General features: G+C 43.5%; 1 protein-coding gene across 1 annotated transcript in view; it reads right to left on the reverse strand.

Moving 5' to 3' along the window:
* Positions 1-462: 462 nt before the first annotated feature.
* Positions 463-14901, reverse strand: part of DPF3 (double PHD fingers 3) — a 283863-nt gene continuing 269424 nt past the window's right edge. Inside the window, exons 9-11 of the mRNA XM_027552333.1 lie at positions 10030-10142; positions 1489-1570; positions 463-958 (exon numbers count right to left, since the gene is read on the reverse strand). Coding sequence (XP_027408134.1) covers positions 888-958; positions 1489-1570; positions 10030-10142 — 266 coding nt within the window. The 3' untranslated portion in view covers positions 463-887. The remainder of the gene's footprint in view (positions 959-1488; positions 1571-10029; positions 10143-14901) is intronic.

Genomic DNA, 14901 nt, shown 5'->3' on the forward strand with positions numbered 1-14901 from the left:
GAGTGGAAGGCAGAGTCTTGACCTCTTCAGAGCTCTGCCTACGCTGTGGCCTGTCTCTCCTCAAGGATGCCCTAGCTCTGACAATCTGGTCCCAGGCAAAGCCATTCCTGATGGACAGCAAATACTGATCGGCTGTGACAGGGCCTCAGAAGTACCTTCATGGCATTTGCACCCACCTCTCATGGCCTCCCCCTCCCTCCCCAGCACCATCTAGAGACCCCACCCCCCCCCCCGGCTGTCACTGATATCACTGGATATCTGCTGGGGGTGCAGAAAGCAGCAAAAAGTTCTTCTTCAAAGAGACGGGGGTACCAGGAGGGATTTCAGGGCTTCATCATCTAGATGGCCTCCAGGTCCCAACTCTAGAAATTTCCAGGGAGGCTTGTAATAAATAAAAACTTCTCTGCAGCCCTTTGTTCCTCTGCTGAGTTCAGGATGGAAAGATGAAGCTGAGGGCAGGGAGGCTGTGCGAAGGTTTCTTGGAACACGATAGATATTACAAAACACCAAACCACACAGGATTGACGGGATGGGTGGTCACAAAATGGGACCTTAAAATGGGGAGCCAGTGAGAGGGCCCGGTGCTAGGATACATGTGAGGGAGGGTCCACAGGGCTGTGGCTGAGATCATTCTTCAAGAATTTACCATCTTTCTGGCAGAAACAAGGGGTGGGGGCTGGCTGAAGAACGGAAACCTGCGCATAGGAGGTAAGCAGACACCTCGCCCCTTGATGCCCTGTGTCCGCATGCTCTGTGGTTACTGATTGGTGTTCCTCCTTCCAGTTGGTCTGTCTGGATATACAGGAGTAGGGGCTTGATCAGGTTTGAACTGGGCTCTGCTTCAGCCTCTCCAATGGCAAGTCACCTTATATGTGTGACCGGGGACCCTAGGCCTGGCAGCCGAAGGCTGAGGCTTTTTCTTTGAGCAGCTCCCAGCATAAGTGGCAGCTCCAGCTCCCTACAAGAAAAAGATGGCATTACAAGCAGCCTCTCCCCAAGCCTCAAGCCCCGCCCCTTGGCCCTAAACTTTTTATCAGCCCCATTTTATTTTGATTTTCATGATCCAGAGACCTAGTCCCAGTTCCAAAAACGTGCTGAAGTCTGTCGCTCAGCAGAACAACGCTGCTCAGAAAATAGTGCACAGAGATTGGCTGAACAGCAGTGAAGACCCTGCTTCCTCGGTTGTGCCTCTTAACCAGCATCACCGGGTCTGGACCAGTTTCCCCTAGAAACTCACACCTCTTCCACCATCTCAGTCATAAGCCAGGGAAACATCTCCTTGGCCTTCAAGCTGGAATTTCAGCTGGTTGAACTGGGCCTCAGTTGCATGATCTGTAAAATGGGAGTGGTCATACCTACTTCGAAAGGTTATGACAATTAAATGAGACAAGATATGTGAAGCCCTTAGCACAAGGCCTGCACTTTAGTGAGGGCTCAGGAAGTGGTAGAAGTAGCTGTTATTGTTATTGGTGATCTCATCATTATTACCTTCTGGGGGCTCAGCCACGGGGGGATTTAAACAGTACATGTGGTAGCCACGGTCACAGTCATCGCAGAAGAGTAGCTGGTCCTGGTGGAACACAGAGTAGAAGGAGAGGAAGAAATATGGAATTATTTAGGTTAATTATTTTTCTGGCCCCCAGTGGCCTATGCCACCAGCTTATTTCCATTAATCAAGCTCCCTGGATACCCATTTCCCAGCCCCATTTGGAGTCCTTGCTTCCCTCTGAACAGCCACGTGCTTTGCCCACACCTGGAATTCCCCCATCTGTCTTCTGAACTATGCAAACTCTACTCCCACGTAAGTGTTCTCTTCAAATCATTCCTCCTCCAAGAAGCCCCCCTAGCCCACCATCTCACATCCAAGCCTAAAGGGATTCTTAATGCTTCTGAACTCACATCACCTACAATTCTGCCTCCATAAGGATAGAAAATTAATTTAATGCATTTCTGTATTCCTCAGGATATTTGCCTAGTGAATAGACAGTACTTTAAATGTTTGTAAATCTTAGTTGCTCTGGACCTCACTCTTTCCATTTATGAAATGGGCAGCATACTTGCTTGTAACATCCATAACACCTCCGAACCTTTTCAGGGTTTCATTACCAGAGAAATGCAAGTGATATTATGCCACCTGTCAGTTCCTAAAAGCCTCCTTAGAGGCTGGAGGTTGGAGACCAGATGAGAATAGGCCTTTCCGGCACGGTGGTTAACTTCCAAGGACGCAGTTGACATCTTTGCTCATGTAGTTCTCTCTGTTTGAAGGCTCTCCCAGTCCCTGGCCCCTTCTCTTCTGGACCTAACCACCCTTCAAGTCTTCAAACACTTCTCTGCTACAAAAACTTCACTAATCTACTCAAATGGAAGTTCTCTGACCCCTCTTGCATCCTCATGTACTTTAGCTTTCTTATGACATTTAATTGCACTTTATGCTGCCAAGCCTGGCATGTGGTAGATGTCTGCACACAGTCCGTTTGGAACACGGCTCTTTTGTCCATGCCTGTACAGGTTGCACAGCCCTTGGGGCAGACCTTGTCTTACTCATCTCCACATTTCCTTCAGAACTTCCATGCATAGAAGCTACTCAGTAGGCGTTTGTGACCTGGTCCCCATCCTCCAGGTTCAGCCCTGTTCTATTCAGTTATCTTTGGGTCTGCTTTGATGGCTTATAAGATGTCTGCAAAGTTTTGTATCAAATCTCACCTTGGCTTTCCCCAGTTTAGAGATCCTGGAAAAAGTAGATATAGAAGTTGGAAACCCCTGTGAGCAAGCAGTGAGGCAGGAGAGACCATGAAAGATCTCTTTTTTTTATCATGCTAAGACCTTTCAATAGGACACAATGGGAAGCTTTCAAAGGGTTAGCAACAGAGGAGTGACATGGTTAGACTTGCAATTTAGAAAGATCTCACTAGCTGCTGTATCTTATTGTATCAGAATAGATGCCCAGGTGGAGAGAGATTGGTTCTTGAGGCCGGAAGACCACTTAGGAGGCTACTGTAGTCATCAGGTAAGAGATAACATATGATGATGGTCTGAACTAGGGTTGTGGGTTAGGGGAGAGAAAAGGGGCCTGCTTCCATTTGAGAGTCATTGATTAGCTGTAGAGAGTGAAAAGGAAGAAATCAAGGGTGTCTCCTAGGTTGTGGTCTTGGTCAGCAAGCCAGATGAGGTAGCCATCCATTAAGCCATGAGCAAAGGAGCAGGCCTGTGGGAGGCAGAAGGCAACCTCAGCTATAAACATGTTCTGTAGATCTACAGATCACCTGGTGAGGATGCCCTGAAGGCAGCTGGAGATCAGGAGAGAGGCCTGAGCACGAGATATGGGTTAGGGAGTCTTTGGTGATGAGATGGCAATTAAAGTCCTGGGAGAGGAAGCCCAGAGTAAGTGAAAGCAGATGTTTTTGAACTTGTGCTCATGGAGAGGTATCCATGAACTTCTTGAAATTAAAAGTACAATTTTGCATATAAGTCCAAATGTAGATTTTTCTAAGGAAAAAGTAAATCCATAGCTTTCATTGAATTTTCTGAAAAACCAAGAACTCAAAAAAGTTACTGAGGAGAAGATCAAGAATAGAGGCTTGGGGAACACCAAAGTTAAGGACAGGCAGACAAAAAAGAGGCTAGGAAGCAGCAGTTGGAAATGTAGGATGAAAATGAGAATCTATTCCAAGGGTTACACCATTATTGTCAGAACTCAAGTAAGCTAAATTGCAATATGATTTAGGGATGATATGAGGGAAAACAAGTTAGAAGAGGGACAAGAAACAGGGAGAGACAAGAAACAATATTACTAATATCTGAAATACACTAACAACTCCTACTTTTATAAGAAGACAGGATATCCTGGTTTAGACTTTCTCAAAGGGAAACCAAGGTATCTATAGGTTTAAATGTATCATTCATAGGTTGATAATTGTCTAGCACCATAATCTCTTCTTTTCCATTTGCTTCTCAGATAACTGCCTGCCAATATTACAAAAAAAAAAAAACCCAGCCCATGCTATCCCCCATGAGAAACACACTTTAAGGGTTTCTTGCTCCTAAGTATTTAAGAACCAGAATTCACGTATGGCTACAGTTCTAAGTATTTAAGAACAAGAATTCACGTATGGCTACAGTTCCAGTAGAATGGCAATCCTTTTCTGGGATGTACATTCCCACCCACTCTGACAATAACCAGTCACTCTGACAATAACCAGTCACTCTGACAATAACCAGTCTCTCTAGTTTCTTTATCCTTCTTCTATTTCTCTTACACAGTTAAAAAGATATATGTATATTTTCTTATGCCTTTCTTACAAAAATGGCCATGTGCTATAGATAATATTTTTACTTTGCTTTTTTATTTAACAATATATCCTGGAAGTCACTCCATATTAATTCATAAAGATGCTCTTATGTTGTTTTCGCTTTACAGTACTTCATTGTGCCATCCTTTATCCACTCATACTGTGTATGAGCATTTAGGTCATTTCCAATATTTTACAAATATAAGCAATGTGAAGAACCTTATGCATATGGGTGTTTTCACAGTGTTATGGGTGTATCTTTAGGATAGGATAGGTGAGACAGCCCAGTCGAAAGGTAAGTGCATGGTGGTTGTGTTCGGTACTGGTAGGACAGAGGGTGGTACCACTTTGTCTTCTGGCTGACAATGCATAAGGGTGCCAGCTTTCCCACAACTTCATCAACAGAATGTACTGTCATACTTTTTTCCCCTAATTTTATGGGTAAGAAAGGATATCTCAATTTTGTTTACAGTTAAATTTCTTTAATTATGAATGTGTTCAAACCATTTTTCCCCACATGTGTAAGGGTCATTTTTATATCTTTTGTGAACTATCTTTCACATTTTCCCCATTTTCTATCAAGTTTATGATCCTTTGCCCTTCAAACATTAAGGGTCCTTTATGTATAATATGTTGCCTCCTTTATCTGTAGTATATGCTGCAAATATTTTCTCCCAGTTTGTCAGTAATCTATTTATGTTATTCTGTTTTTTAGTATGCAGATGTTTATGTGGTCAGATTTGTCAACATTCTCTTTTATTCCTAGCGAATTCTGAATCACAGAAAATCTCACCTTATATTTAGATTAGAGAAGAATTCATCCATGTTTTCTTCTGATACTAATATGGTTTTACTTTTTATATGTATATCCCCAGTTCACATGAAGACTGCTATTCTGTATTACACAAGATATGGACCTAATTTTATCTTTTCCCAAATGGTCACCCTATTGTCCCAGTACCATTCATGAAAATGTCTATCTTTGATCCAATAATTTTAGATACAACTTTTGTGTGTGTGTGTTAGTGTGTTAGCTGCTCAGTTGTGTCCAACTCTTTGTAACCCCATGGACTATAGCTCAGCGAGTTCCTCTGTCCATGGGATTCTCCAGGCAAGAATACTGGAGTGGGTTGCCATTCCCTTCTCCAGCAGGTATTCCCAACCCAGGGATCAAACCTGGATCTCCCACATTGCAGGCAGATTCTTTACCATCTGAGCCACTGGGAATACCAGACTTTTATCTTACACTACATGTCCATATGTAATTGGGTTGATTTGTGGGTTTTCTATTCCATTCCACTGGTCTTTTTGTCCATATTGTTTTAACCTCAGAGGCATTATAGTGTGTTTTAATGTCTGGTAGGGGTAGACTCCCTTCATAATTTGTTGTCTTTCAGTGTTTCATTGGCTAATCTTGCATTTTTTCCATATGAATTTTAGAATCAACTTGTCTAGTTCCATTAAAAAGCATGTTGATGAATTTATTGGGTTTAAATCAAATTTATAAATTAACTTAGGAAGAACTGAAATCTTTACAATTTGAGGCTTCATTCTATCCAAGATCATAAGGTAAGGTAAGTCACTTCAGTCGTGTCCGACTCTGTGCAACCCCATAGACGGCAGCCCACCAGTCTCCCCCGTCCCTGGGATTCTCCAGGCAAGAACACTGGTGTGGGTTGCCATTTCCTTCTCCAATGCATGAAAGTGAAAAGTGAAAGTGAAGTCGCTCAGTCATGTCTGACTCTTTGCGACCCAGTGGACTGCAGCCTTCCAGACTCCTCCGTCCACGGGATTTTCTAGGCAAGAGTACTGGAGTGGGGTGCCATTGCTTTCTCCGAGATCATACCACGTCTTCATTTGTTCAAATCTATTTCTATGTCTTTTCAAAAGCATTTAAAATTTTTCTTTATTTAGGTCTTATGTACTTACAGCTAAGTTTATTTCTAAATATTTCTCCTTTTTTGCTTTTGTAAGTGGAGCTTCTCTACCATAATGTCTTCTAACACAAATAATGTTATTATTTGTGCATATGAGGGCTATTAATTTCTGTATGATAATTCTATATATTGTTACCTTTAATGTTTGAGTTAGCTTTATTGTTGATTCTCTAGAGCTTCCCGGATATACTATCATAGTTTATGAAATAGAGAAAAACTTTCTAATTTGTTACCATTCTTATTGTTACTTATTGTTATCTCAAGTACTTATTGTACTTATTTTTATCTCTTACCTAGTTGCATTAGCTAATATCTCTAGAGTAATGAGTAGTAATAGCATTAGTGGGCATCCTTACCTGGTTCCTGATCTTAGAAATGCCTCTAGCATTTCTCTATTAAATAAGATAATGGCTTTAGTTCTAAGATATGAAAAATTTATCATGTTAAGAAAGTATCCCACAATTTCTATTTTCTTGAGTGTTGTGATCATGAATAGGTGTTGAATCCACTCCCTTATTTTGAAAACTGATGAAGGAAAAGAATCAAGTGTTTATCCTGCTTTTTCTAAATAATCTATAGCTGAGGGTAACCAAATACAAGGCTTGGAAGTTTCTCTTTATAGAATTACCCCAGCTATTAAACAAAGAAGAAGAAATCATAGATTAAGAATATCACTATTTACAATCCTTAATAAAATGGCTATCTGGGGAGGCCTTACAAATAGCTGTGAAAAGAAGAGAAGTGAAAAGCAAAGGAGAGAAGGAAAGATATAAGCATCTGAATGCAGAGTTCCAAAGAATAGCAAGGAGAGGTAAGAAACCCTTCCTCAGCAATGAATGCAAAGAAATAAAGGTAAATAACAGAATGGGAAAGACTAGATATCTCTTCAAGAAAATTAGAGATACGAAGGGAACATTTCATGCAAAGATGGGCTCAATAAAGGACAGAAATGGTATGGACCTAACAGAAGCAGAAGATATTAAAAAGAGGTGGCAAGAATACAGAGAAGAACTATACAAAAAGGATCTTCATGACCCAGATAACCACGATGCTGTGATCACTCACCTAGAGCCAAACATCCTGGAATGTGAAGTCAACTGGGCCTTAGAAAGCATCACTACGAACAAAGCTAGTGGAGGTGATGGAATTCCAGTTGAGCTATTTCAAATCCTGAAAGATGATGCTGTGAAAGTGCTGCACTCAATATGCCAGCAAATTTGAAAAAACTCAGCAGTGGCCATAGGACTGGAAAAGGTCAGTTTTCATTCCAATCCCAAAGAAAGGCAATGCCAAAGAATGCTCAAACTACCACACAATTGCACTCATCTCACACTCTAGGAAAGTAATGCTCAAAATTCTCCAAGCCAGGCTTCAGCAATACATGAACCGTGAACTTCCAGATGTTCAAGCTGGTTTTAGAAAAGGCAGAGGAACCAGAGATCAAATTGCCAACATCCGCTGGATCATTGAAAAAGGAAGAGAGTTCCAGAAAAACATCTATTTCTGCTTTATTGACTATGCCAAAGCCTTTGACCGTGTGGATCACAATAAACTGTGGAAAATTCTGAAAGAGATGGGAATACCAGACCACCTGACCTGCCTCTTGAGAAACCTATATGCAGGTCAGGAAGCAACACTTAGAACTGGACATGGAACAACAGACTGGTTCCAAATAGGAAAAGGAGTACATCAAGGCTGTATATTGTCACTCTGCTTATTTAATTTATATGCAGAGTACATCATGAGAAACGCTGGGCTGGATGAAGCACAAGCTGGAATCAAGATTGCCAGGAGAAATATCAATAACCTCAGATATGCAGATGACACCACCCTTATGGCAGAAAGTGAAGAGGAACTAAAAAACCTCTTGATGAAGGTGAAAGAGGAGAGTGAAAAAGTTGGCTTAAAGCTCAACATTCAGAAAACGAAGATCATGGCATCTGGTCCCATCACTTCATGGGAAATAGATGGGGAAACAGTGTCAGATTTTATATTTTTGGGCTCCAAAATCACTGCAGATGATGACTGCAGCCATGAAATTAAAAGACGCTTACTCTTTGCAAGGAAAGTTATGACCAGCCTAGATAGCATATTGAAAAGCAGAGACATTACTTTGCCAACAAAGGTCCTTCTAGTCAAGGCTATGGTTTTTCCAGTGGTCATGTATGGATGTGAAAGTTGGACTGTGAAGAAAGCTGAGCGCCGAAGAATTGATGCTTTTGAACTGTGGTGTCGAAGACTCTTGAGAGTCCCTTGAACTGCAAGGAGATCCAACCAGTCCATCCTAAAGGAGATCAGTCCTGGGTGTTCTTTGGAAGGACTGATGCTAAAGCTGAAACTCCAATACTTTGGCCACCTCATGCAAAGAGTTGACTCATTGGAAAAGACTCTGATGCTGGGAGGGATTGAGGGCAGGAGGAGAAGGGGACGACAAAGGATGAGATGGCTGGATGGCATCACCAACTCGATGGACATGAGCTTGGGTGAACTCCAGGAGTTGGTGATAGACAGGGAGGCCTGGTGTGTTGCAATTCATGGGGTCGCAAAGAGTCGGACACGACGGAGTGACTGAACTGAACTGAACGAATAAAATAGTCAATGTTTGAAGATCACCAACAGTTGCTACCTTCACAAAAAGAGAGATACCAGGTATTACGTACCTCATGATGAAAGTATACACCACTGTTTATTAAGTAGTCTTACTATTTTTATATACTAAAGAGGCAGAGAAAAAGAGAGAACCTGGATGTGATGAAGCCTCTAGCTCTAAGCACCATCGTACAAGAAACAAAAGAGACAGAAGAAAATGTCAGACACCACCATAGCAATACAGTCAGTAAAATAAAATCACGGGAAACTCTATTGAACAAGTAAACTGATTTATTTAACAAAAAAATCAAAGGAGGAAAAAAGAGCAAACTGAAGGGAAACCCTTTGTATTAAAAGAAACTTTAAAGACATACCAATTAACTGGCAATGCATGGGCCTTATTTGAATCCCAATTCAAATAAACCATAATAAAAACATTTGGAAACAATTTAAGATAATTAAGACAATGTTTAAGACAATCAAGGCAATAGAAATATTGACTGGATGTTTGATTATATTAATTATTGATTTCTTAAATCTATGCTAATATTTTGGTTATTTTTGTTAAAAAGTAAATCCTTATATGTTTTCAACTTGTAAAAATTATATTCACAATCTTTTAAAAAGTAGTCTTTATCTTTTTGAGATATGTATGGAATATTGTCAGGTGAAATGATATTATGACTAGCATTATGATTTCATGCAAAGAGGTGGCAACATTTACAATATAAGAGTGGACATGTACTGATCATTGTTGAAGCTGGTGATGGGGTACACAAGTCTCATTATCTTTTCTATCTTTGTATATGTTTGAAATTTTCCATAAAAAAGTGTTTTTTTTAATTCTGCATTTATTATGCTTAATATTTAGACCAAATGACATGACACATTCCAGAACGTGGTGTAAAAACCCAAGCACATCCCAACAGTAAGCGATGGGCACCATTGTCTACCACTGACCCCTTCAGGGCTAAAGGCCAGCAAGGCAGTCTCTGGCCATTACCTCCTGCACCTGTTTCTAAAGGCACAAAGAGTAGCCAAGGTCATTGTCGGACAAGTGTCCCAAGGGTCCTCAAGGCAAAAGTCAAGGGGGGAAGGGTCCTGATGGATATTTTCCTCAGGAGCCCAGGGATGAGAATCCCACCTTCCTCTCCATCCTCAAAGGACTCCCAGCCCCTTGGATTTCCCCTCCCATGTGGGAAACCCACACTCACATCATTCTCCGAGGTCCCACAGAGGATGCAGGACTTGCATTCTATGCACTGCCACTTGTAGGTCTTGACAGCCTCGGTCATGTTCAGGGTGAACTGCAGGCAGGTGGGGTGACCTGGAGGAAGCAGAAATGGCAGCATTAAGGCCAGGGGTCTGACCTGTCACCCCCTCAACACAACATTATGCCTCACTTGGAGGGAGGGTGGGGTAGCATGTGTTGGGAAGCAAACTGGGGGCCTGGACGGGGCCCTACCCGCCCTCTTCACCACCACCCACAGTTACAGTAGATCAATGCCCAAAGAGAGGAGTGAGGATTAACCCTTTGCTGGGGGGAGATGTCACCCAAGTCCTCTTGCCCTAAGAGCCGCGTCCCCCAGAGGTGTAACCAGTTGATGAGGACAGAAAGTGGTGATCATAGGGAATGAGAAAGGAAATCACACAGCACAAGGCGATGCTATGAGAGTCAGCAACATCATCTCCCCAGCATCAGCTGTGGTGGCAGCAACATAAGAGCTATTTGGAGTTGATCCTTCTGACCTGCAAAGTTGTTCATGCTGCCTCAGGGTACAGGGGAAGAGACCAGAGAGAGCGTGTGAGCCTCCCAGGGACAGAGCTCAGGGGCACTGGAAGGCTCTGCACTGCCACCTAAAGTGTCCCTCCGTGCCCACGACCAGGGGACCAGCAGAAGTCCACACCCTGCACAGGAATAGCAGGGAGGCTGGAAAAGTAGAGCATCATTGCAAGGATGTCCATGTCTGTCCTGAACTCTTCTCTTCATCCCAAATATCATGTCAGCCAAGCCAATAGCAAGAGCAGGGAGGGACATTAATGTGACCTTAGAGCACCCAGCCCCAGTGGTCCTACACCAGAGGCTTGGCCTGCAGGGCTGAGCTCTACCCTCAGTTACAGCTCACCCAAAAGACAGAGGCCAGCAGCGAGAGAACAACTGTGAGCCACAGAATGCGAAGCCTTTGACCTTCTGTTTGACAGGGACGGGAAAACTGGACGAGGTCCCCAGGTCACTCAGGGTTGTGAATCAGAAGGCAGAGCACTCAGGGTGAAGCCTGTTCCAGACACTGTCACAAAAGAATGGACAGTTTGCCTATTGCTGGGGGTTCACCCTTCTCCAGAGCTTCCAACTCTGCCAAATCCACCATATCATGCATTGCTTGGCCTCTATCACATGAAGGATTGTAAGCTTCCAAAGGAGAAGAGTATAGATGGGCCTCCAGTTAGAGGCAGTTCTACCAACCCAGTGTCCCCCACAGAGAATCAAGATCTACATGGTAACACCACTCCTTGGCAAAGTCACAACTCAGCAGGAGACCCCCATTTCCCCTTTTCCATATTCTCACAAAGCTGGTTCCATCATGGTCCTTTGGGGGACATTCTGTCCATTCAGTCAAAAGACAAACCCTTCAGATCTGGGGCCCCAGCGACACACACCACGCCGAGCTATCTCTGAGAGCGAGAGTGGAGACTCGTGTTGAGGGAAGCTGGGGACACTTCACAAACAGCAGGTGGGAACATTGAGGTGGGGAGGAGCCTAAAAGCTTTTCTAGGACTTCTCAGAGGCCATCCAAGGTAGAAACCCCCAAGGCTCTGAACCGATAACTTGCTCAAAGCAACACCATACCAGTGACCCAGGGGAGAGAGACCTTACATTAAAAGATTGGATGAACATCCAGATGATATCTGATGGCTTCTCAAAAATCTAAGGATGCTGGCCAGGGTTGTTCCCTACCCCGCTCTCTCACACGGAGTAGTGGGATGGGAATAGGAGAGAATATACCAGCTTGAGATTCTGAGTGGTCTGCACCGGAGATGCCCATGTTTGGACACCCAGGAAGTTTGATGATTAATTCATGGAGCAGATACCTAGATTAGCAGGTTGTCATTGCCCAGTTCCACAACCTCAGTGCACACCCAGCCACACCCAGCCAGCTTCATGAACAAGGATTTATTGGACATCTGCTAGAGCAGTCACGGTCCCAGACAGAAAAGATACACTGGTGAGCAAGACCACACACATCCCTACCTCCAGATCCCTCTAGTCTGATCAGAGAGAACTCAAATTAATAAACTACACACATACCTATTTACTTACAGCTGTGTGATAAGTGCCATGAAGGAAAATCATACGTGGCAATGAAAAATCACAGGAGGTTCGTATCTAGTCTGAGATGTCAAGGAAACCTTCTCTGAGAAAGATCTTGGAGTTGACACCTGGCAGATGAGGAGATTAGCTGGATGGGTGAGGGAGAGGATTCCGTGTGTGGAGGATGGTGCATGGAGGGGCAGGGCACTGAGCCATGGAGGAACTGGGCAAACTCAAAGGAAGGGAAAAGCCAGTAGGCAGAGGCTCACAAGCGAAGCAGGAGGGGAGGCAGGTGAGAAGCACCCGGAGACGAGCTAGAGTCAGACTACCCGGGCACATTGTGCCCCTCATTAAGGATTTGGGGCTTTAAAACATTTAAGCCTTTGGGCAAGGCAGTGACTAGATTACTCTGTGCGTTTTTCTAAGATTATTAGATTTTTCATTTTTTTAAATATTTTATTGGAGTATTGTTTTACATTGTTGTGTTAGTTTCTGCTGTACAGTAAAGTGAATCAGCTATACGTTTACATATATCCCCTCTTTTTTGGATTTAAAAGAGCATTCCTTCAGCAAGAGGGAAACTTTGGATGGTGAAGCAATTCTGAACCTTGATTGCAGTGGTAGTTATGTATGTGATAAGATTGCATAGAACAATACACATACATGCATAAACACATGTGTGTGAGTATAAAACCAGTAACATGGATAAGGAGGTCTGTGATTGCATGGCTGTCAATCGCCTGGTTTATAGTGTACTGTGGAACAGAGTGTACTATGGTTCATAGTGTACCTGGTTCATAGTGCACTTACATACCTACAGAAGTACTATGGGTATGTAAGATGTTACCATCAGGGGAAATGAGCAAAGCATGCATGGGACCTCTCAGTAATGTAATTTATAACTTTCCATGTAGTTATAATTATTTCAAAGTAAAAAGTTGAAAAGATCTTTTTAAATAAGGAAAACACACAAAAAAAAATTGTCATCAAAAAGGAAGAAAGAAAAGGGAGGGAGGGAGGGAGAAAGGAAAGAGATGCTGTCAAAGGAAAGAATTGGGGGTGGAGGCAAAGGGAATATAAAGATGTAAGAATTGTTGCCAGGAAACTAGTTTGAAGACAGATGCTGCTGGCAGGAGAAAGGCAAGCATGATGGAGGTGAAGATTTGAGAAGTATTAAAGAAATCATTGGCAGGACCTGGCTATGATTTGAAATTTCAGAGTGTGGGAAAGAGAGATGATGAGAAGTAGTCTCAAGATTCCGACGTAAGAAAAGAGGTGGGATGCAGTGAAACTTACACAGATGAGAAAGACTATGGAAAGCACAGAGGGACCAAATGGAAGACAGAAGCACTCTGTTTTGAGCAGGTTGAATTTGGGAAGTCTGTGATATTTAGGGTGGAAACATCAAGTGGATGAAGTCAAATACAGGGGTTTAGAGCTCAAAAGAGAAGTACAGACCAGACATATAAATTTAGGAGTTTTTGCAAAATGGGTGTGTTAATCGCTCAGTTGTGTCCAACTCTTTGCGACCCCGTGGACTGTAACCCACCAGGCTCCTCTGTCCATGGGATTCTGCAGGCAAGAATACTGGAGTGGGTAGCCATTCCCTTCTCCAGGGGATCTTCCCAACTCAGGGATCAAACCCAGGCCCCCTGCATTGCAGGCAGATTCTTTATCATCTAAGCCACCAGGTGCTAAATAGGCAGTCATTGAAACCATGAGAATTAATGAAATTATCTAAGAAAAGAGAAAAGAAGAGGAAAGAAGAGAGAAAAAGATCTAGGACTGAGCTTTAAAGAACTGTTTGAAGATCAAAAGAAAGAACCAACAGAGGAAATTGGAAGGATGGCCAGAGAGAGGTAAGACCAGCAAGTATGGGTCAAGTGGCCCAGAGGAGGAGAGGGTGGTCGGTCGGCTGTGTTGACTGCCAAGGTTCGTGGGTTTGTCGTTGTTCAGTAAGGACCCTGAGTGAGGGCGTGTTGCCAGAGCAGAGCAGAAGCTGCGCTACTAATAATAACACCCTAAGTGGTGCTGCCTTCCCTGGGAAGGAAGGTCAGCACATTCCAGAGTGTGACCTGGAGCCCCACAGCCTGCTGGACGCCCCTGAGGGTGGGCGGTGGCGTGGGGGGTGCAAGCTTCAGGCAGCCAACTGCACTTCACAAGTATCTACTGAACTCCAACTCTGTTCAAGACCTCTGCAACCGGTGTGCTGAGCTCTGAAGACATTTTCTAGAAGAGCTTTGGACCAGTGAATGGTAGCAAGTGGGCTTGAGAAACTCCTGTTGGAAGTCCACCCTCCCCCCCGAAAAAAAAAATCCCATGGGCTTTCTCTGTGTTCCTGTCTTGAGACAGTCACTAGCCTCCTCGCTAAGACTTTAAACCCAAAGAATGGGAATGGAGCTCACACAGCCTTCACCCCAGGTAAAATGAGAGGCTCCAAGTCTGCTGGTCCATGGGGTTGCAAAGATTCGGACACAACTGAGCGACTCACACTTTTTCACTTTCAGAGTCGCTTCAGCTCTGCCTGCAGAGCTCCTTCACTCAGAACTCAGACTCGAGTGGGAGAGGAAAGACAATGATGCAACTTCTCAGCCCGGGAGGGTAAGACGCAAAGAGGTAAGTCACCCAAGCTGCCGTTAGCAGGAGCAAATGCTACACCCAGAACTAGATTCTGCTTTCTGTGCCACCAGAACAGCTGCCTGTCTGTGCCCATCTCTACAAACTGGAGAAGGCATCTCCTTGATAAAACTGCAAGGATAAGGCTTCTTATCTACCA

This window comes from Bos indicus x Bos taurus, chromosome 10 (genome assembly GCF_003369695.1).
Source record: "Bos indicus x Bos taurus breed Angus x Brahman F1 hybrid chromosome 10, Bos_hybrid_MaternalHap_v2.0, whole genome shotgun sequence".
NCBI lineage: Eukaryota > Metazoa > Chordata > Mammalia > Artiodactyla > Bovidae > Bos > Bos indicus x Bos taurus.